Source organism: Peromyscus californicus, unplaced genomic scaffold, assembly GCF_007827085.1.
Source record: "Peromyscus californicus insignis strain IS unplaced genomic scaffold, ASM782708v3 Scaffold_4__1_contigs__length_199733344, whole genome shotgun sequence".
In the NCBI taxonomy this organism is placed as follows: domain Eukaryota; kingdom Metazoa; phylum Chordata; class Mammalia; order Rodentia; family Cricetidae; genus Peromyscus; species Peromyscus californicus.
This window is the reverse complement of record NW_026294562.1, coordinates 74,702,984-74,724,412: the sequence shown is the minus strand read 5'-3', so window position 1 is coordinate 74,724,412 and position 21,429 is coordinate 74,702,984. Positions and strand designations below refer to the sequence as shown.

Sequence of the window (21,429 nt, the reverse complement as noted above, 5' to 3'; positions counted from 1 at the left end):
ATGTTTCTCTGAATTTGTTTGCCACTAGTTGAAGGACAGGTTAACTATGGTTGGAGCAGTTCAGTTCCATGGGTGTTCTTTGTGGAGGAATAGCACAAGGCAGGACAGCTTTCTCTGCCATTCTAATCCTTTCTGTTCCCAGCCTAGCCATTAAAAATGTCAACAGTGTCAAGTCCTTCGTTGTTGGATATGCCCAGACTAATACCATCTACACACATTATACATTAGGCTTTGCTGATACCAACTTGTTTTATTTCCTGAGTGAAGAATATGATTATAATGTATTTCATGTTTACCCAATATGTGCATATGTATATATGCACAATTCACATACACATATATTTTGTCCATTACGTACTGTACTAAACAATAAATTCCAGCAGCTCCCAAAACCCATGGATCCTCCATTCCCTGGTCAGTTACAGAGTCTGTTCAGGTCTCACTGTTTCCTGTCCCTTAGGCCATTGGTTTGAGAGGTTAGGTGCACTTGCTAGGGATTTTAAGATTCTTTTTTTGCTTAGAGTTTTTAGCGTAATGTTGATCACGTCTCATCATTAATTATTATTTTTATTGAGAGATCAATACTTTTTCTTTCTTTTCTCTTTCTTTTTTTAATTTTTTTTTTTTTTTTTTTTTTTTGAGAAAAAGTCTCATTAGGTAGCCCTGGCTGGCCTGGAATTCTCAGAGATCCTACTGCCTCTGCCTCCCGAGTGCTGAGATTAAAGGTGTGCACCTCCTTGTCTGACTTAATGCTTTTATAAATTTGTTTATTACTATTTCTTAAAGTTTTATTATTTTTATTTTATATGTATGAGTGTTTTGCCTGCATGTATGTGTATGTTCCATGTACATGCCTGGTGCCCTTGGAAGCCAGAAGAGGTTGCCTGATTCCCTGGAACTGGAGTTAAGTATGGTTGTAAGTTGCCATTTGGGTGTTAGGAACCAAACCTGGGCACCCTGCAAGAACAGCAAATGCTCTTGATGCTGAGCCATCAATGATTTATTTTTGAAAGTGCTAGTATAGCAAAGACTATTTTGCTTTGTCCTTAAAAATAATACAGCCTTGGATTGGGGTAATAGTTCAGTGTTACAATATTTGTGTAGCGTATTCGAAGTCCTGGGTCTGATCTCCAGCACTATGCAAAACAAACAAGCACCCTCAAAATGTTAGTTTTGCTGGTAGTTGATGGAAATAACCAATTGTTAGGAGAAATCCATGTTTATCCTTTGTATCTTTTTTATTTATTCATTTAGTTGAGTAATGTTGAATGACCGACCGCCTCTGTCCCAGAGTACTGTCCCAGGTCCCAGGTTCACACAGGTAAACAAAATAGGATTTGAGATTCAATAGCCTTTTATTTGGTTAGCTGAAAGTGTGTATATTTATCACAACTATTAATGTGCTGTTTCTGCCTCGGATGCCTTTAGTGATCGTGTTCTTTCCCCTCCCTGGTGTTTTCTCTGTCTCTCATAGGGTAGCTCAGATGTTGTCAGGTTTCTTTCTGTTGCTGACTAAAAGTGACACTTTGGGGCTGTCTGGGTGGCTCATTGGATAAAGGTGCTTGTGGCCAAGACTGATGACCTAATTTTCATCCTTAGAGTGGTAGGAAAGAACTGATTCCTGCAAGTTGTCCTCTGACCTCCACACAAGATTTTGCCTTTTTTGTTTGTTTTTGAAAACAGGGTTTCTCTCTGTGTAGCCCTGCTGCCCTGGAACTCGCTCTGTAGACCAGGCTAGCCTTGAGATCTGCCTGCCTCTGCCTCCTGAGTACTGGGATTAAAGGCCTGAGCTACCATGCCTGGCCTCTACATCAGATTTTTTAAAAGTAGGTTTAAAATGCCATGTCCTAAGGTCAAATATGGTAAGAGAATAGGTCAGTTAGAGTTACAGAGTAAAACCCTAGGCCAAGAGTATATTTTAGTGGTAGGGTGCTTGCCTAACTTGCTCAAGGCCCTGGTTTGATCCCAGCACCCCCTAAAAACAAACAGACAAACAAAATCATAGGGGGTGGTAGTACATGCCTTCAGTTCCAGCACTCAGACACAGAGGCCAGTGGATCTCATGAGTTTGAGGCCAGCCTAGTGAGACCCTGTCTCGAAAAAGAAACCAAACAAAACAACCCCTGCAGATTCTATTCACATTTCTTTGAGGTTTTATCAAACTGGGACCCAGTATTTATTTTGACATATGTAACTAACATCACCGATCTCCATGTGTCTCCCTTACACAGCTTCCCCTCTTTTTAGGCTGTGCTTCTGGATGCTCCCTTGCTCCCATGGAGGAGAGAGAGGAAGCTGGCAGTCACGCTTGGTTTGCTGTTTGGCTCCCAGTTGGCTTGCTGAGCCTGAGCTGGATGACCAATTGTCGCCAGCGTCAGAACCACAGCTCAGTGTTTCATATGCCGAGGAAATAGAATTCTGGGATAACTCTAGGCATTGTGATAGCTCCACAAAATAGCACTCTAAGAAGGCTTTAGGAATTTTGGCCTTACCCTAAGATTTAAAAATATAAAAGTTTTAAAATTAAAACTTTTTTTTTCTTGTATAGTTATTTTGTTGTAGTTGTTTTTAGACAGGGTCTTGCCATGTAGTCCTGGAACTCACTGTATGGACCAGACTGGCCTTAAACTTGTGGGGAATCCTCTTGCCTCTGCTTCCCAAGTGCTAAGATTACAGGTGCATGCCTCCCCTCTACCTGCTTTCTAAAAAACCTTTTGTAGGTTTGTAAAATTAAAATGTACAGGCAAATTATTGAGCTATGAAATCCCAGAGTCTTAAATATGTATACAGTTCCCAGCTTGAGCTGAAAGTTATTGACTGTATCATGTGACAGACCCTTGAGCACTTTCACATAATTCATTTAATCCTCATGGAAACCTCGTAAGTTAGAAAGAATTCCATTCAAAACAAATCAAACAAACAAAGGAACAGAAACAAACAATGAAGCTGAGAGGTGCTTCAAGGCTGTGGTCGAGCTAGGATCCTTTACCTGGAATACGGCACATCATGTAAGCTGTGGCCATGCCACATCCACATATCTTGACTCTGTCCAGTTTTTGAATGTTAGAGTCAACTCCAAGTCACCTTGGTACGTTCCTGGGTCACCCGGGTCTCTGATTTCAAGCTTGCTCTCTTGTGTGTCCTCTACATTCTTGTCCTAGCATTCTATCTCAACTGCAAATCTAACCTACTTGGAGGAAAAACAACTTCTGGATTTCCTGCCTGCAGTTAGTTGCCTGTGCTCCTAACTTGACCGCGCCTTTCTGCCTTCTGGCCCAACAGTTCTTAAAAGTGTTGAAGAGCCTTCTGTACATTCAGTACATCCAGTAACCTGGTATTTATTAAGAAACTTGTTGGCCTAGCATTCCATGCTACCAAAACATAAAAGAGTTAATCTAGTCAGACTGGCCAACTGCAGGGACCAGTACTAGGAAGGTAGGCCCACTTAAGTGATGCTACAGAGACAGGCCGAATCACTTTTGCCTTTCAGCCCCACTGGGTAATGCAGGCCCTAGGAGCTTCTGTGAGCTTCTGTGGGGTCTGCCCATCTGACTCTGATGCACCTTTCCCTTGCCTGTCTCTTTCAGAGGCTGGTCAGAACCCAAGTATGCCTTTTCTGGTACTTTGGTCTTCCTTACTCTCTCTAAAACTTAGTCCCTTGCAGCTGACCTCCATGCTGGTTAACTCAAATGGCATGGCTTTTTTCCTTCCCTTCTCCATTTACTTCAGCCAGGTAGCTACTGAGATTAGCAACTTGTCTGCCTGGGGGTTTTCTTTTAAACTCTAATAAACTGACCTTCCTTGAATAAACAGGCTTTGCTTGACTTTCAAAAAGAAAGGAAAGAGAGACAGATATAGACAGACAAGATTCAGTTCTTTGGAGGCTGACAAGTGATTTTAAATTTTATTTTGTTTATTTATCTTTAAGTGTGTGTGCCCGCGAGCACACATGTGTGCGTGCGCGTGCAGGTGCCTGTGGAGGCCAGAGACATAGGATTCCCTAGGAATTGGAAGTTGTGAGCTGTTTGGTGTGGATGCTGGGGACTGAGTTTCAGTCCTCTGCAAGACAGTGCCAGTAAGTGCTCTTAACTGCTGAGCCATCTCTCCAGTCCTGATAACAGCTCTTTCTAGGATCCACAGGGTGAAGGGCTTAACCCTAGACAAGGACAGTGGCGTTGGGTATGCAGAGATGTGTAGTGATAATCAAAATTGGAAGGGAGAGAATCGGTGGGTCTTGATGAGAAACAAAGGCATTCTGGATGCCTTGTAGGTTTTGGCGTGGGCAGCTGGAATGCTGATAGTGAGCTCACACCCCATGCAAATATGAGAGTATTACATCAGGGAGTATTTGGTAAGGAGACCTGTGGTGTTGGAGATGTGTTAGAGCTCCGATGGACTGAGAATGGGAAACTGTTCTGATGTTAACCAGCTGGATGATGGTGGCAGTCACTTTACCTGTCAGCCTTGATGGTTATAGCTGAAATAGACCACATGAATTCAGTTTCTGTCAGTTTAAATAGTGAACCTTTCCAATGTGGTTACTTAAATATTATCTGACCGCAGTTCACTCCTTTCCATATTGAGGTCGCCTGTCTAGTTCTGGAGCTACTGTGCCATGCACTGAACCTGCAAAGGTCTCAGCGAGCTTCCTGTTTTTCATGAGTTCCTGTGCAGTCAAGGACTTAGCCAAGTCAATAATTAGATACACTAAACCAAAGCAAGGTGCTGAGGTAGAAATTTGTTACACAAGTATGACCAGTTCTTAGAGTGGGAGGAGTGAGGAATGTGTCTTGAAGACCAGTGACCCTTGTTCTGAGGCTAGAATGAAGAGCAGGCAGAAGTGGGTGGGGAGCATTCCAGACCCATCCTGAAAGAGATGGAGAGTGACTTCAGGCCTGGATGCCGAGAGTGGAGAGGGCTTGAAAGGCTTCCTTCTAATGATTATTTATTTGTTTTGAGGCAGGGTTTCTCTATGTAGCCCTGGCTGTTCTGGAATTCACTCTGTAGACCAGGCTGGCCTGGGACTCAACAGAGATTTCCCTTCCTCTGCCTTGAATCCTGAGATTAAAATGTGCCACCAAGCCCATAACCCCTACCCCCACCATGCACTTAAAAGCCTCTCTAAGGAATTTGGACTTTATTTCCAAGGATGTGGGGTGTAGAAGTAATATGATTGGTCTAGCAGTGTTCGTATTTATCCTTTTGAATGCCTAATATGTTTCTTTCACATTAATGTTAAACCAGGCAAATAGTTTATTTGATGTAAGCAGTACATTTTGATAAACAGAAGTTTACCAGGAGATAGAATAACCCCAAATTTCTATATATCTGCTTGTCTCAAAAATATAAAGCAACGAGGCTGCAGAGAAGGCTCAGCAGTTAAGAGCACTTGCTGTTCTTGCAGAGGATCTGAGTTTGGCTCATAGCACCTGCCTGGAGGCTCACAACTGTCTATAACTTCAGTTTCAGGGAATTGGACTCCCTCTTCAGACCTCTGTGGGCACCAGGCACACATGTGGTAAACATACATACATGCAGGCAAGTACTCATATACATAAAATGAAATCAATAAAGCTTTAAAAATCATATAAAGCAGCCAGGCGGTGGTGGCGCACACCTTTAATCTCAGCACTTGGGAGGCAGAGCCAGGCGGATCCCTGTGAGTTCGAGGCCAGCCTGGGCTACCAAGTGAGTTCCAGGACAGGCACAAAGCTACACAGAAAAACCCTGTCTCAAAAAAAAAACAAACAAACAAAAAAAACAACAAAAAAAAGCACAAAAAAAATCATAGAAAGCAAAAATTATGAAGGAGCAAGTATACAAAGCATGAGATTAAAAAAAAGACCTCAATAATTAATTGGTCAAAACATTTAGTAACTACATAGATTTGAGCAAAATAACTTACAAGGTTGATATAATGACCCTTGTGCAAAAGCATTAGATGTTTTCTAGTTGTTTGAGGTACATGGTGAAAAGTACTTTTTTAATCCCCAAAATAGCTCTTTTATAATTTTTTTTTTTTTTGGTTTTTTCGAGACAGGCTTTCTCTGTGTAGCTTTGCGCCTTTTCCTGGAACTCACTTGGTAGCCCAGGCTGGCCTCGAACTCACAGAGATCCGCCTGCCTCTGCCTCCCGAGTGCTGGGATTAAAGGCGTGTGCCACCACCGCCCGGCTTAATTTTTTAATTAAAATATAATTACAACATTTTCCTCCCATGTACCGTGTAACTGCTTTGTTCCCTCTTGAAATGATGGCCTCTTTTTCTTTGTTTTTTTTTTGTTGTTGTTGTCTGTGTGTGTGTGTGTGTGTGTGTGTGTGTGTGTGTGTGTGTGTGTGTGTGTAAAAGTATATTTACAGCTTGCTTAGTCCAGTTGGTGTTGCTTGTATGCATATGATTTCAGGGCAGACCACTTGGTATTACTGGATGACTAATTAGGAGACTCATCCCTGAGAAAGGCTGTCTCTCCCACTCTTAGCATTCCTAAGTTGCCTGTGGTTCCTTTCCTATGGCTGGGACTCCATGATAGTTCCCTCTTCCGTATTATGTTAGTGTCTATAGTTGTTGTACTGTTTGGGACACGTATTTAGAATGCAGTTAGGAATTAGGCTGGTTTAGTAAAGAGGTGGTAGTACATTCTAAGATCCATGACCTTACTAGCTCTGCGTAGTTGGCTAGTACCAGACATGTATGCCTCCTGTTGAGCATGCCCGAAGTCCAGCTGTTGGTTCCTGCGAAGATATGAATGCCACTATGGCACCCTTAGGTGCCCACTGCCCACTGTGGGCCATAGGTATTCCAGCTGGGTAAGACTGGTTGCTTCCTCCCTTTGGAGGCTTGCATGGTACCTTCTGGTACTGTGAAAGCTAGTCCTCAGGGAGGAGACTTTCAAGTCAGAGCCAGCTCAGGTCCTCCAGGGATTGTGTCTAAAGTGCATGGTGTCTGCAGCAGCAGGACTTCCCTTCAGTGTCTGGGAGGTAACTATGGGCAACAGCCAAACTCACATTGTTTGAGGAGTCTCTTGGACTCCCCTGACCAACAATATGAAAGTTTTCACATGTCTGGTATGGGGTTTTTGTTAGTCTTTGCCTCTTGTGGGGAGCATTGTTAGCCCAAGTGGGACAACTTCATTTAGACCATATATGTATACACACAGCCTTATATGTATTGTATATAATTTTAGGTAAATAAATAACACGATTCATGTGGCTTTTTTCAGACACCCTTAGTGGCTTAGAGCATTAAAAGCAGTTGGCTGTACTGTCTCCTGTATGTGCCAGGCACCCACTCTGTCACTCAGCCATATCCCCAGCCCAAGCGGTACCTTCTGATGTCATGATCTGGTGACTATACAGATATGTGTGTGTTTACCAGAAATAAGCTTAATGAGTGATAACTCCTTCACCCCTCCCATCCCTTGCTCTTGTTTTTAAGAAAGGACCTTGCCGGGCGGTGGTGGCGCACGCCTTTAATCCCAGCACTCGGGAGGCAGAGGCAGGCGGATCTCTGTGAGTTCGAGGCCAGCCTGGTCTCCAAAGCGAGTACCAGGAAAGGCGCAAAGCTACACAGAGAAACCCTGTCTCGAAAAACCAAAAAAAAAAAAAAAAAAAAAAAAAAAAAAAAAAAAAGAAAGGACCTTGCTGTGTAGCCCTGGATAACCTGGTTCCTCTCTGCAGAGCTTAGTCTGATTTTGAACTTACATTAATTCTGTTTCCACCTCCTGCCACCATGCCTGGTTCCTGGTATTTCTCTTTATGTAGTGCTTTTTTCCCTGTTCTATTCTGTTTCACTGCTGTTAGTGTTTATTTCACCACACACAATTGATTTCATGATTTATTGGTGGATCGACACCATTTTTCTTCAAAACACTGAATTTAAAAACGCATGTAGGTCTGGAGAGATAGTGCAGCGGTTGAGGGCGTTTTGCTTTTGTAGAGGAACTGGGTTCAGTTTCCAGCACTCGCATTGTGTGGCTCACAACCTTCTGTAACTCCATCTCGAGAGGATCCAGAGCCCTCTTCTGGATCAGTGGGCACCCTTCTGCTTGTGCATAGATAATTTAAATAAATACTGAAACTAGTCTTAGAACATGCATGCACATAAGCGCACCTAGAACATTTACAAACAGGCTTCCCTGCGCCCTGTGCTGACCTTCCTCCTGCTTCCATGCTGCCCTCGCTGAAGCAGAGGACTTGGATTCCCGTTTTCACTAAGTCAGTGCATTTGATTCACGCATTGGCTTTTCTCGTTCTAGATTTAGCCGTTCATCTTTTTTTTTTTTTCCAGAAAAACATCTCTTTTCCTTCCCAAGGTTAACTTTTCTACCTGTACTTTGGATTTCATCATTTTCTACATTCTTTTTTCCCTTTATTGTGTCCTCTCACTGTTTTTTTGTAGTTTTGAGGCAGAGTCCTGAACTCGCTGCTACCTCTTGAGTACTGAGATCATAGGCATGCCTATTCGATGCCCTGTTAGGGATAAATGAACCCAGGGCCTTGTACGTGCTAGACAGATACTCTTCCAACTGAGCTGGATCCCCAGACCTCAATACAATCTTGAATGTACAACCATTACTCTTTCCTGTCCTTCCACAGTGTCCTTTGAGGTGTTATATATCATTTCCTTTTTTTTTTTTTTTGTTTTTTGTTTTTTGTTTTTTGGTTTTTGGTTTTTGGTTTTTTGAGACAGGTTTCAAGTCCACCGCCAACCCACTTCCTGAGCTCATTTGCCATTTCAAGTCACAATTTTGCAGTAACCTGGACGGTGACTCTGCCCCCAGTCTCTGTTCATGAGACTGTGTTTCTGACACTTGCATATTTGAATGTGTTCATCAAGTCATGGTGTGAACAGTATTGTTCACTGTGGACCTCAGACAGTTGAAAGCACTATTTAACTTTTGGGTGAACATCCATTATGTCAACTGAGATAAAGTCCACAGCTGTAATATTATTTCACTTCTGTCATTATCTGCCTGCCATAGACTCCAGGAAGTTCTGACTCATTGTCCTTTATTTAAGTCTCTCTTTAGCTGACCTCACTTTACTCCCAGTCCTATTCACATTTCCACTAAACCCACTGGTCTTACGTTACCTAAATATTACTCTATTGTTGTTTTAAATATTTATTGTTAATTTATGTGTTGTTTGTGTCTGTATGCACTTGTGGGGGGCGATTGCATGTAGAGACCAGAAGGGGGCCTTTGATGTATCCCTCTTTCTTGGTTGACCTATTTCATTGAGTCAGGGTCTCTCCCTGAACCTGGGCTGTGTTTTCTTAGCTAGGCTGGGAGCCAGCAAACCCTATAGATTCTTCTGTCTCCACCTCTACCCCTGAATTGGAGGCTGAACACCCAGCTTGTTATGTGGGTCCTAGGATTCAAACTGTAGACTTCATGATTGAGCAGCAAGTACTCTTAACCACCTAGTGATCCCTCCTGCCCCTATTTGAACCTAGGCAAATACTCTACCTTTGAATGATAATCCCCTGCCCTACTTCTTTATTTTTGTATCTTCTGAGCCTGAGTCCTTGCAAGTATTTGATAAGTATTTCCCTAACAATGGGACAGATTCCAGAACACATCTTAGATAGTCTCATTTCCTGTCCATAAAGCTCATTATAGTTATGACCTTTGGAGGTCAGAGTGGCTGGGTTAGGGAAACTGTTGGCTATTTCTTCAGCAGGAATATCTGTGTGAGACTCGACATGTGTAATATAGGGCTGACAAGCTCACTATTGGAGTAAAGGTTAAGCATTTAAAAGTAACAGAGATGAAAGCAATTAATCCTTAATTGATACTGGTTAAGAAATGAGTTTTTAAGTCCAAAGATAATGAAAACAGTAAATTTGTATAAACGTTAAAAACAAAGTATCTGTAAAACATATCAAAGATTTGAAGTCCTAAGTAGGCAAAGAACTTGTTATTCAACAAGAAATATAGAACTTGACATTTGCTAGGCAGGAAAAATTAAATAAAGATATAAACAAGAAGGGCAAGGTAGGGAGAAGGTATAAACAAGAAAATCATCATAGAAAAAGAAACACAAGTAGCTACTTTTATAGTTAAATATTTAATCTTACCAACAAAGAAAATAGACTAATTTTTTTTTGCAATGGATGCCATCAAATTAACAAGATTTGAAAATGCTGGTAATTTAAGACAGGCATAAATGTGCACACTTTTAATCTCAGCATTTAGGAGGCAGAGGGAGACAGATCTCTGTGAGTTTGAATCTAGCCTGGACTACATAGTGAGCTCCAGGACAGCCTGGAATACATAGAGACATTTTGTCTCAAAAAAAAAGTGTGTGTGTGTGTGTGTGTGTGTGTGTGTGTGTGTGTGTATGTATGAGATGCATTTATCTAAGTTATTCTAATAGCAATAAAAACTCAGGAGTCAGATATCAGACATTGGGGTAAAAACCTGATAGATCCAAAGAGCGGTGGAGGAGCGATTAGCTGATCCTAACTCTTCACGGTTCCTGGATTGAAAAGAAAGTGAATCTCTCCAAGTCCCTCCCTATATCTTCCTGTGCCCTCCTATCTGAGTCCTCCAAAACCTCTATGGCTAATTCTGGCCAGCCAATTGCTGGTTCTGCCCTCTGATTCCAGGTAAACATTATTGGCAGTCTTAGAGTGTCAATGTGAACAAATATTCCACAACATTTCCTCTTTTTTTTTTCTAAATAAAAAGGAAAGGTTTTTAACTCTAACACAGTAAAACTATACACAATATGAACAATTATCAAATAAGGATTACATTTACAATGCCCAGTCCATTTGTATTTGGCAAGTTCAGAAAATACTCTATTATCTATTCTATCTTGATGAGTCCAAAGTTTTGTGCTGAATTCACTTTCTATCATAACTTGTAATACCAACCTAGAAATAACCCTTTTAGACCTTAAAACATCAACCTTATACACTTTACAATTCTTTTGTGAGTTTCTTTTCTGAATTTGATAACAAGGAAAACTCTATCTAGTCTTCAACCCCATCAGAGACCCGAGAAGGATATAATATTACCTGAGTAAATAGGAAGTACAGAGCAAATAACTTCCAAAATTATAGAAACAGCAGAGACATCTGACTGCCTAGATAGTCACCCAAGTTTCCTCTGCAATGTTGGGGCATCCATCTTCGTCCTACAGGCCTAGAATATCTGACAGACTTTTCTGTGAAGCAGAAATTTTGAAGGACTGTCCTACTTTGTCTTGGCAGAGTTCAGCAGTCACCTTCTTTGGTGTCCTGCTTGTCCAGTTTGGACAGCATGCTGTCAGCAGTCGAGGCAAGGGCAGTTTCTTTACCCAGGGCTAACTTTGTGACAACAAAGCAAACTCCATGTGGAGGTTCTTTGATGCCCATCATCCTTTTTTGAAGTAAATTGGTGCTGCCAGGAGCAGATGTGTCTCACTGTCATGAAAAGCCATATAGTATTAAAACATCATAAATGTTATATTCTGTAGGTCTCTGAAGTGTTTGAAGACCATCTCTCTATCTAAAATATATCTCTGTTTGACCTTGAAAACATATCTAACATGGCCACAAACCTGCCCCAACTCTAACTTTGGAGAGTTCCCTTTTATTGAAGGTTATATCTGATCAAATGAAAGGTATTTGTTAGTCTTATACAAATTTAGATTAGTTTAGATTGAATGGCCATGCTGTTTGATGAACTATTGCCTCTCCTAATCAAGAGGTCTTCTCTTGTTCAAATCTAATTTTTATCAATCTTGATGGTATCCATAGCTTTTCTTCTCTTGTGGAAGCAAAACCAAAACCCCTTCTCCAACATAACACATATCCTGGTTTCCTTTCTGAGGTCAACACATCTTTAAAGTACACAGGCTGATTTAATATTCAGCAGTTTTTTTCTACTATCTATGTCTCTCCATAGCTGTCATTCCTTTCTCATTAGCATTTAAAAATTTTAAAGTTGATAAAGCATTGTGTAATTGATCTCTGGGGGGTCTTTATTACCTTTTTCTGTTTATTAAGCATATCTTCAAGTGTAATTAGATCTTTCCATAACTACTTGTCCTGTAGGATTGTGTGGTATACCTGTAATATACTTTGTGTTGTAATATGCAAAAAACTGTTTAATTTTACTGAAGACATATGCTGGAGCATAATCAGTCTTAATTTGTACAGGTATTCCCATAATAGCCATAGCTTTGAATAAATGTATGATTACAGAATTAGCATTTTCAGAACTTAAAACAGTTACCCATTGAAATCCCAAATATGTATCTATGGTATGATGCACATACTTTAATTTTCCAAACTCTGCAAAATGAAACACATCCATTTGCCAAATTTCATTTCTTTGAGTACCCTTTGGGTTATTTCCTGTAGGTAGTGGAGTTTGGTTATACAAGGAACAAGTAGGACATTTCCTTATAATTTCCTTTGCTTGTTGCCAAGTGATAGAAAAATCTTTCTTTAAACCTTTCTATTAACATGGTGTTTCTTATAAAATTCTGAGGCTTCTAGCACGTTTTCCTACCAATAGCTGATCAATTTTTATCATTACCTTGTGCTAGAGGGCCTGGTAGACCCATGTGGGATCTGATATGTATTATATACAAGGGATGATTTCTATTTCTGATTATTTATTGCAATTGAATAAATAACAAAGTTAATTCTGAATCATCTGGAATAAGTTCAGTGGTTTCAATATGTAAAACAACTCTTCCTGCATATTGAGAGTCAGTAAATATATTAAGAGGTTCTGGAAAATCTAATAATACCATGAGAATAGCATATAATTCTGACTTTTTATTTTTTTTTTATTTTTTTTTTTTTGGTTTTTCGAGACAGGGTTTCTCTGTGTAGCTTTGCGCCTGTCCTGGAACTCACTTGGTAGTCCAGGCTGGCCTCGAACTCACAGAGATCCGCCTGGCTCTGCCTCCCAAGTGCTGGGATTAAAGGCGTGCGCCACCACCGCCCGGCTAATTCTGACTTTTAAACAGAGTCATAAGGACTTAGAGCCACTTTTCTTAAATTTTCTGAGTTATAACTTGCCTTTCCTGATTTTTTTGTATCAGTATAGAATGTAGGGGCTCCAGAAATTGGTGTTCCCCATACAATGTGAGGAAGGACCCAATTAGTTCTTTATATAAACTGAAGTCTCTTGCTTTTGGGTATTTGTTGCTAATCTCTCCCAAGAAATTACTGCAAGCTCTTTGCCAGTGCTCATTTTCTGCCTATAATGAGGCAATTTCAAGCATTAGTAAAAGGTACTACAATTTCTGTTTTGTCTATTCCTGCTAATTGACAAAGTCTTAATTTGCCTTTTAAATCAATTCAGAAACCTTTTCTACATAGGTCTTTAATTTTTTTACTCTTTTTGTGAAGTAAAAATATCCATTCTAAAATATCTTCTTTCTGCATAAGAATTCCCATAGGAGCATGTACAGAAAGTGGTATGACCAGGATACAATCCAGTATGATCTGAATCCAAGCAATCCACACGTGCATCCTGTAATTTCTCTTTAGCCAAAGCCAATTCTCTCTAAGCCTTAGCTGATAATTTTTGTGGACTATTTAAGTTCTTATCACCTTGTAAGGTTTCAAATAAATTACTTAGTTCTTGAGTTGTTAATCCACTTGTGGACCATAGCCAGTTAATATCTCCCAGCAACTTTTGAAAATCATTAAGAGTTCATAATTGATCTCTCCTGATTTATACTTTCTGTGGTTTAATTTTCTGTAAACCTACCTTATTTCCTAGGTAATTAATAGAATCTACTCTTTGTCTTTTTTCAGGAGCAATTTGTAATCCCCAACAAGGCAAAATTTTCTTTATTTCATCAAGCATTTTTTTTCCTAAGGTATCTGTGTCTGAATCAGCTAGTAAGATATTATCCATGTAATGGTAAATTATAGATTGAGGAAACTGATTATGAATTATTTCCAATGGCTGTTGTACAAAATAATTGGCACAAGGTAGGGCTGTTTGACGTTCTTTGTGGAAGAACTTTTCACTGATACCTTTTAACAGGCTGGAAATTACTATAAGTAGGCACTGTGAAGGCAAAAGTAAGGATATAGTAAAAAAGCAGTCTTTTAAATCAATCACTGTAATAGACCATCCTTAAGGTAATAAAGAAGGTAAGGGAATTCCAGGCTGTAAAGAGCCCACTGGCTGGATCACCTTATTAACAGCTCTTGGATCTGTTACCATTCTCCATTTTCCAAATCTCTTTTTAATGACAAATATAGGAGAATTCCAAGAACTGGTCGATTATTTAATATGTTGAATGTTTAGCTGTTTCTGTAACAACTGTTCTAGTGCCTGTAATTTTTCTGATGTCAAAAGATCATTGTTCCACCTAGACAGGTTTGTCAGTTAACTATTTTAAAGGTAGGGCTGTTGGTACCAAGATCAACAGCTGTTGTGCCTTGCTTATGTACAGCCTGAATGGTCAGTGACTATTCTTGATAATACCTTTTAATGTTTATCTTAGAAGTATTCTTTATTTTAAGGTTTGTTTCTGAGATTGGAGGAATGTTAATCTGTGTTCTCCATAGTTGTAACAAATCCTGTCCCCATAAATTCATTGCTATGTTAGCCACATATGGCTTTAATTTCCTACTTGTCCTTCTGGCCCTATACATTCAACTTTGTTTTACCTGAGATACCTATACTTTGTTTTACCTGAGATAAAATTCCAATCTCTAGAAGTTGAATATTTACCTCCTGAAGAGGCCAATCTGCATGCCAAGATTTTGGTGAAATTATTGTTATATCTGCCCCTGTCTCAACCAAATCTTCAATTACAATGCCATTTATTCATATCTTTAGCTTTAGTCTTTGATCATTTATAAAAGTTTCCCAAAATATGGATTTTTGTGGTCTTTCCTGAAAATTTTGTTTTATCTAATGAAGCTGTTCTGTCATCCAGAGCAGTATGGTTTTAAACAATAGGCATTAAGTCTTTTAATTGCTCTGTGGATGAGTTTCTCCAATGCTAACAGGGAATGGTTGAACCAAATTTGATATCTGGGCCTGCGAGAAGCCCCCTAAGGTATTTCCTGATGTTGATCTGCATCATTGGTCCAATGCCATCCTTTGCCACACCTTCTGCATACTCCAGAAGGCCCAGTCTTCTGTTTGGATTATCTCTAGAAAAAAGATTGTTCCTTGGAATGCCTCACCTACAATCGCTTTTCAGATGACCTTGTTTACCACAATTAAAACATCTGACATTTTACTTTTTCTTAAAATTTCTAGAAATTACTTCTCCTATCAAAGCAGCATCGTAAGCATGAGATCCAATATCAGCTGTATTCATCAGTTGGTACTGGTCTTGCCTTTAAAGGCCTAATTATCCTTTTGCATTATGAATTAGCATTTCAAAAATTCAATTAATATTTGTCTAACTTCTGGATCTGATATTATTCTATTTACAGCAGAAGTCAATCTTTGCAAAAATACAGTGAAGGCTTCTTTTGGGCCTTGTACAATTTTAATGACTCAGTCCTCTTTCCTGATTCTTCAACCTTATCCCAAGCTTTCAAATCTGCTGTATGGCATAGAGCCAAGGTGTGATCATCAAATCCAAATTGTCTTTGCAAATCAGCATACTGACCTTTACTGAAAAACTGGCCTTGGGAAATATCAATCCCTCTAGCCCTGTTTCATTGTTCTACGGCCCTAGCTTCCTCTTTCCATCATGTTCTCCATTGTAACTGGTTGTAACTGAGGACCAGCTTCCCATATTGCTGTAGTATATCTTTCCAGTCTTGAGTGATGATTCTGTTCTGAGTTGTCCATTAATTTAACATTTGCTTCACATAGGGTGAATGCATACCATATGAAATGACTGCTTCCTTAAATCTCCTCAACTCTAACATTTTTACAGGAGTTCAGTTAACTTATGAATAACCTTGGGGATGCCTATTGTCTGCTGGTTGTTCTTGTATAGTAACTGGATAAACTAAGGTTGGTGTTCTAATAACCTTGGGCCCCTCCTCTTTAGTTTCATCCTACAATGGTACAGTAGGTTCTGCTCTAAATTCCTCTGTGTGTGAAAATTTTTTTAGTTTCATTAGTAGGTCTTTCTAAGTCAATTTTTCATATTTGTCACAGATATCAAATCACTTTTTAATGATAAAATATGAATTACCAAACTGTTCATAATTATAATCAACATTATGTCAATCCCAGCTAAGCTGGTTATCCCTTTATTTAATTTTTCCATTTTCAAACCATCCATTGTGGAACCATACAGAGTACTCTGCATCATGATATTCACCATTGTTAACGTGGGAAATATATCTAATGTGATATAATATTTATAGAAGTAATTTGATAATGCTTGAGAGCCTTAATTTTTTTAAATGTTATGACTACTAATTTCATTCCAAGGAATCTATCCTAAAGCTATTAAGGATAGAGACAGATGAAATATTTATATAAAACTCATCATTTGTATCACAGTGGTTTTTTTTTGAATTTTTTTTAAATTTATTTTAATTTATTTTGCAATACAATTCAGTTCTACATATCAGCCACGGATTCCCTTGTTCTCCCCCCCTCCCGTCCCCCTCACCTTCCCCCCAACCCCCCCCCCCCCCCCATTCCCATCTCCTCCAGGGCAAAGCCTTCCCCACAGACTGAGGTCAACCTGGTAGACTCAGTCCAGGTAGGTCTAGTCCCCTCCTCCCAGGCCGAGCCAAACAATCCTGCATAGGCCCCAGGTTTCAAACAGCCAACTCATGCAATGAGCACAAGATCTGGTCCCACTGCCTGGATGCCTCCCAAACAGATCAAGCCAATCAACTGTCTCACCCATTCGGAGGGCCTGATCCAGTGGGGACCCCTCAGCCATTGGTTCATAGTTCATGTGTTTCCATTCATTTGGCTATTTGTCCCTGTGCTTTATCCAACCTTGGTCTCAACAATTCTCGCTCATATAAACCCTCCTCATTCTCGCTAATTGGACTCCCAGAGATCCACCCGGGGCCTAGTCCTGGATCTCTGCATCCAGATCCCTCAGTAGTTGGATGAGGTTTCTAGCACAACAATTAGGGTGTTTGGCCATCCCATCACCAGAGTAGGTCAGTTCGGGCTGTCTCTCGACCATTGCCAGCAGTCTGTTGGTATCACAGTGTTTTTATAATAGAATAAAGTTTGATGTTTCAGTGAGGAAGTACTTACTTAAATGGAAAATTATGCCACCATGAGGTCATGATTTTAAGAATGTTTTATTTCTTTAAAAAAGAGTTTTTAAAAGATTTATTTTTAGTTTATGTGTCTTAAGTGTGCCCCACCTGCAGGGCTACAACGGGTACTCGACCACCCTAAGGAGGGAATGTAGGGACAGGAGATACAAGGAAATACACCAAGTCAAGATTCTGATCAAGGTGCAACTTTATTTTTCTCCAGGAGGGTTTATATAGTTCCTGCAGGGTTGGGGGAGCAAGAAGCTGTCATCTGCATAAGGTGGGGCAAGCTAACAGGATGTTTGTATAGGATGTTTACAGGGTGAAAGGGTCAAGGGCTCTGACTTAATGTCCTGTTGCTAGGCGACCTGACTGTAAGATGATCTAGTTCCCTGTCTTATGGGGGTCTGTATTTTTCCACTAATTAGAGATTCTGTCCTTGTCCCTGACATAAGTGTTTTGCTTGCATGTACGTAAGCAAGTACACCATAGTGTACAGTACCTGTGTGTCAGATGCCTTAGTTCCATCTTGTGGGTTCTGGGAACTGAACCCTGGTCCTCTGTATGAGCAGCAAGTGCTCTTAACAGTTTCACCGTTGACCTGGACCAACAGGTCATTCTTCAGGGATAGGTTCCTGAAAGGAAGGACCAGGAGATCAGAAGATAAAGAAGACGGGAAAGTTGAGACCCAGGAGGGGTCTCACAAGCTGTGTCTTATCCGCACAAGGTTATTAAGAAGTACAGCATTACACATACAGTTTGCAGGGAAAGGGGAACAGTAAGTAGAAACTGTCATACAGTGGGTCAAAGCCAGCCAGGTGCTAATCAAGCAATGTTGCACAAAGGGAACACAGACCAAGCATACAGTATCCATAACCCTTTAGGTTAGTGGTTCTCAACATGTGGGTTGCCTAAGACCATTAGAAAACACAGATATTTACATTACAATTCATACCAGTTGCAAAATTTCAGTTATGTTGTAGCACTGAAAATAATTTTATGGTTGGGGGTCACCACAACATGGGAAACTGAATAAAAGGGTTGCAGCTTTAGGAGGGTTGAGAATCATTGCTTTAGAGAGAAGAATTGGGTTCTCGGGATCCAAAGCTTATGCTACCCCAAGGTCCTAGCCCCAGGCCATTACTAGCCTTCCCCAGCAGGTTCCTTTTCCATACTTCAGGGTCTCAAGGAAAGCCAGAGCCAGCCTGGCTTCCACCACACCATCTCTCCAGCCCTAGAAAAAGACTTCAAACAAAAAATTTGTTCTCAGGAAATGTTGCTTTTAAGAGTAGGTAGTTCTGTGTGGCATTCAGTTAATGTGCCATTAACTGAAATGAAATGGAACAGAACCACCTTACCTCTGTGGTCCGTTTCCCTGTCGGCTTTGTAGTGATACTTTGTAATCACACATGGCATTTAAGACTTCCTGTTTCAGTGGTTCCCTGTGTAGTTTCTGAGGTAGGTGTCATGGCAGGTTGCTGAGGTATATAACCAGAGTCAGATGACAGACCTCTTTGGTTTTTTCTTTGGAGAACACAGGCTGTCCATTAGCCCAGGCTGGCCTCAAATTTACTGTGTATCCCAGGTTGGCCTGGAACTGAAGATCCTCTTGCCTTAGCTTAAATGCTAAGATTACAGGCATGCACCACCATTCCTGGCTCTAGACTTTTATTTACTTATTTTATTTTTTTAAATTTTGAGTCACGATCTCAAAACTCTGTTGTCCTGGCTGTCCTGGAACTCACTCTGTAGACCAGGCTGGCCTTGAGCTCACAGAGATCCGCCTGCTTCTGCCTCCCAAGTGTTGTTTAAAGGAGTGTGCCACTACACTTGTTTGTTTGTTTGTGTTTGTGTTTGTTTGTTTTGTTTTTCCCCTGGAGACAGGGTTTCTCTGTAACAGCCCTGGCTGTCCTGGAACTCACTTCATAGACCAGGTTGGACTCAAACTCTCACCTGTTTTGGACTTAATAGAAGTTTTTGAGTCAGAGCTTCGCTAGACTTCTCTTTTGTTTGCAGCCCTGCCTCCTGTCCTGTGGCTGATTCAACTGTTACTTTTCGAAGCATTTTTCTTTCACTTGTAAAATGGGACTCCTGATGTCAACCTTGGAGGGCCGGCAAGATGGCTCAGTGGGTAAAGGCTCTTGCCTCAAACACCTGGCAGCCTGAGTTTGATCCCTGGAACCCACATGGTGGAAGGACAGATCTGACTCCTATGAGTTATTCTCTGACCTCCACATGTGTGCCATGGCATTTGTGCCCCTACTTTCACACACATGCAAAACAAATAAAATAAAAAAGAGTAGAAATGATAATATATATAGGAGCCTTTACAATCTTTTTGTTGTTGTTAGTTTTTACAATAAAAACAATGAAGTTGGAGTGATTGTAGCTTGGTGGTAGCAGCTTGCCCGGCCTGTGTGAAACCCTGGCTTCTACCCCTGGCTCTGCAGAATAGCCACAACCAACCAACAAATCTATTGCTTTTGCTTTCTAGTGAAAATTCAGTAGCAAAGACATTCCAGAAATAACACTCCAGCTATGGAGCTGAAGCTGGAGTATCACCATGAGTTCGAGTCTAGCCATGGCTATATAGGAAGACCCTAACTCAAGAAATTAATACATAATAAAATCAAAATGTAAATGAATTTGAAAACTAAACTGTTAGTGTATAATTACCCTACTAGTAACAGATATTTCAGTAAAATAAAATTTAAGTGCTAATAATTAAAATTCACTTCTTATTAGCAACTGTGCCTCAGCACACATGTGGAGGTCAGAGGGCGGCTTTTGGGAGTTGGCTCTGGCCTTCCACCGTTGGTCCTGGGCGTGAACTGCTTCCGGGGTAAGCACTTCCACTCTCTGAGCTGCCTAGCCCCGCAGGACTGTTCGTTCTTGCTCCTCTTTCCAGCGGTTGAGCTCTTGGAAGCGTCACATCTGTCCCTGTGCTTGCAGCGGGCCCTCACAGCGCAGGTTGGAGAAGAGCTAAATTAGCCCCCCTGTCCTTAGATTTGCTTCTCTTTGGGATGTCCAGAATGGTGTTAGTTTACACGCAAATCACTGTAGCTGTTGTGTGGTTCAGGTGAGGGGCACCGACGCGGTGGTACACAGAAAATAAGCAGCCCTAGAAGTCATGGGTAAGGGAAGTGGCTTTCTGGCCCCCTTTGCCTAGTGTGTGACCCTTTGGGAGGAAGTGGACAGCTCCACGGCCATCTTCAGGCCTTGTCTGTGGGGCCCCGGGGATCTTTCCACTTACCTTCTTCTTAGTGCGGCAGCCTGTTTCCTCCACTGTAGGGCACCAAGGCACTGCCCCCTCAGCGGAGTTCCTCAACCCTTCTTACCCCGTAACTGCCCTGGTATCCAGAGGCCTCAGAGTTAGCGCTTTACCACAAAGTCCTTTATGGTAATATGTTCAGTGGGGGATGTTTAGAACTGCTTTTTGGGGGATGTTGATCCTTTTAAAATATGCTGCAAAAAGATAGTTTAACATTTTCTGGTGAATACGTTCTCACGATTGCTTCTTACTTTATTTTAGCCACAGATCTGCTTCTTGCCTGGAACCCCATTTGTTTGGGCTTGGTAGAAGGAGTTATTGGGAAAATTCAACTTCACTCAGGTATGTTTTTATAAGCTCCTTACACTTATAAAATTTAACATGATTTTCTGTGACATTGTCCTTTTTGAGGTTGTGTTCTATTATGACATTGGTTCCTTTGTCATCATTTGGGGCCTTCTTAAAGCAAGTATATTTCTATTTAAGTTTAATGAAATAAAAATAAACCTTTTGAAAAAAGAAGACACGGTATTACATTTGATTTTGCTCTTTTATTAAAAACAATTCTCACAAAATTCCTACTTGGTGCCAGGGATTGTGCTAACAGGCTTAGCACAATTGTGAGCCCACACTGACCCCTCTACCCTCCCAGAGCTCAGAGTTAGAAGAAAAGACAGAATGCATGACTGAATGGTACATGTGTAGTCCTTGGGCATGGATGTGCATTCTGTTAAGGAATGGTACAGCAAGTTCACAGACATGAGTGGAAGTTGCTGGAACAAAACTGGAAAGGTGGACAGGTGGCAACATGATTGCCTGGCTTTGGGTCAGCTGCCTAGTCCTGAGTCAGTCACTCCTGCCAGGAAAGGGTCTTTTAGTATGTGGTGTGGTACTGTCTGGGACCTCTGTCCAAGGCAGGCAAATGGATGGAAAGTCTAAGTCATTCACCTGGCTCCTGCCTGGGAGAGCAGACACCTCTTCTCCCAAGTGTATG

At 40.9% G+C, this 21,429-nt stretch overlaps 1 protein-coding gene across 5 annotated transcripts in view; it reads left to right on the top strand.

Annotated features, from left to right (window-relative positions):
* Window positions 1-21,429, top strand: part of Inpp5f (inositol polyphosphate-5-phosphatase F) — a 97,263-nt gene that overhangs the window by 12,607 nt on the left and 63,227 nt on the right. For 4 of the 5 annotated variants that reach the window (XR_008212950.1, XM_052712745.1, XM_052712747.1 and 1 more), the window contains exon 2: window positions 20,697-20,777. Coding sequence is in view for 3 of the 5 variants with exons in the window: in XM_052712745.1 (XP_052568705.1) it covers window positions 20,697-20,777 (81 nt within the window). In the remaining 2 variants the exon portion in view is untranslated. Of the gene's footprint in view, window positions 1-1,298; window positions 1,322-20,696; window positions 20,778-21,429 lie in introns of those variants that run through there. The other variant, XM_052712746.1, reaches the window with a different exon arrangement.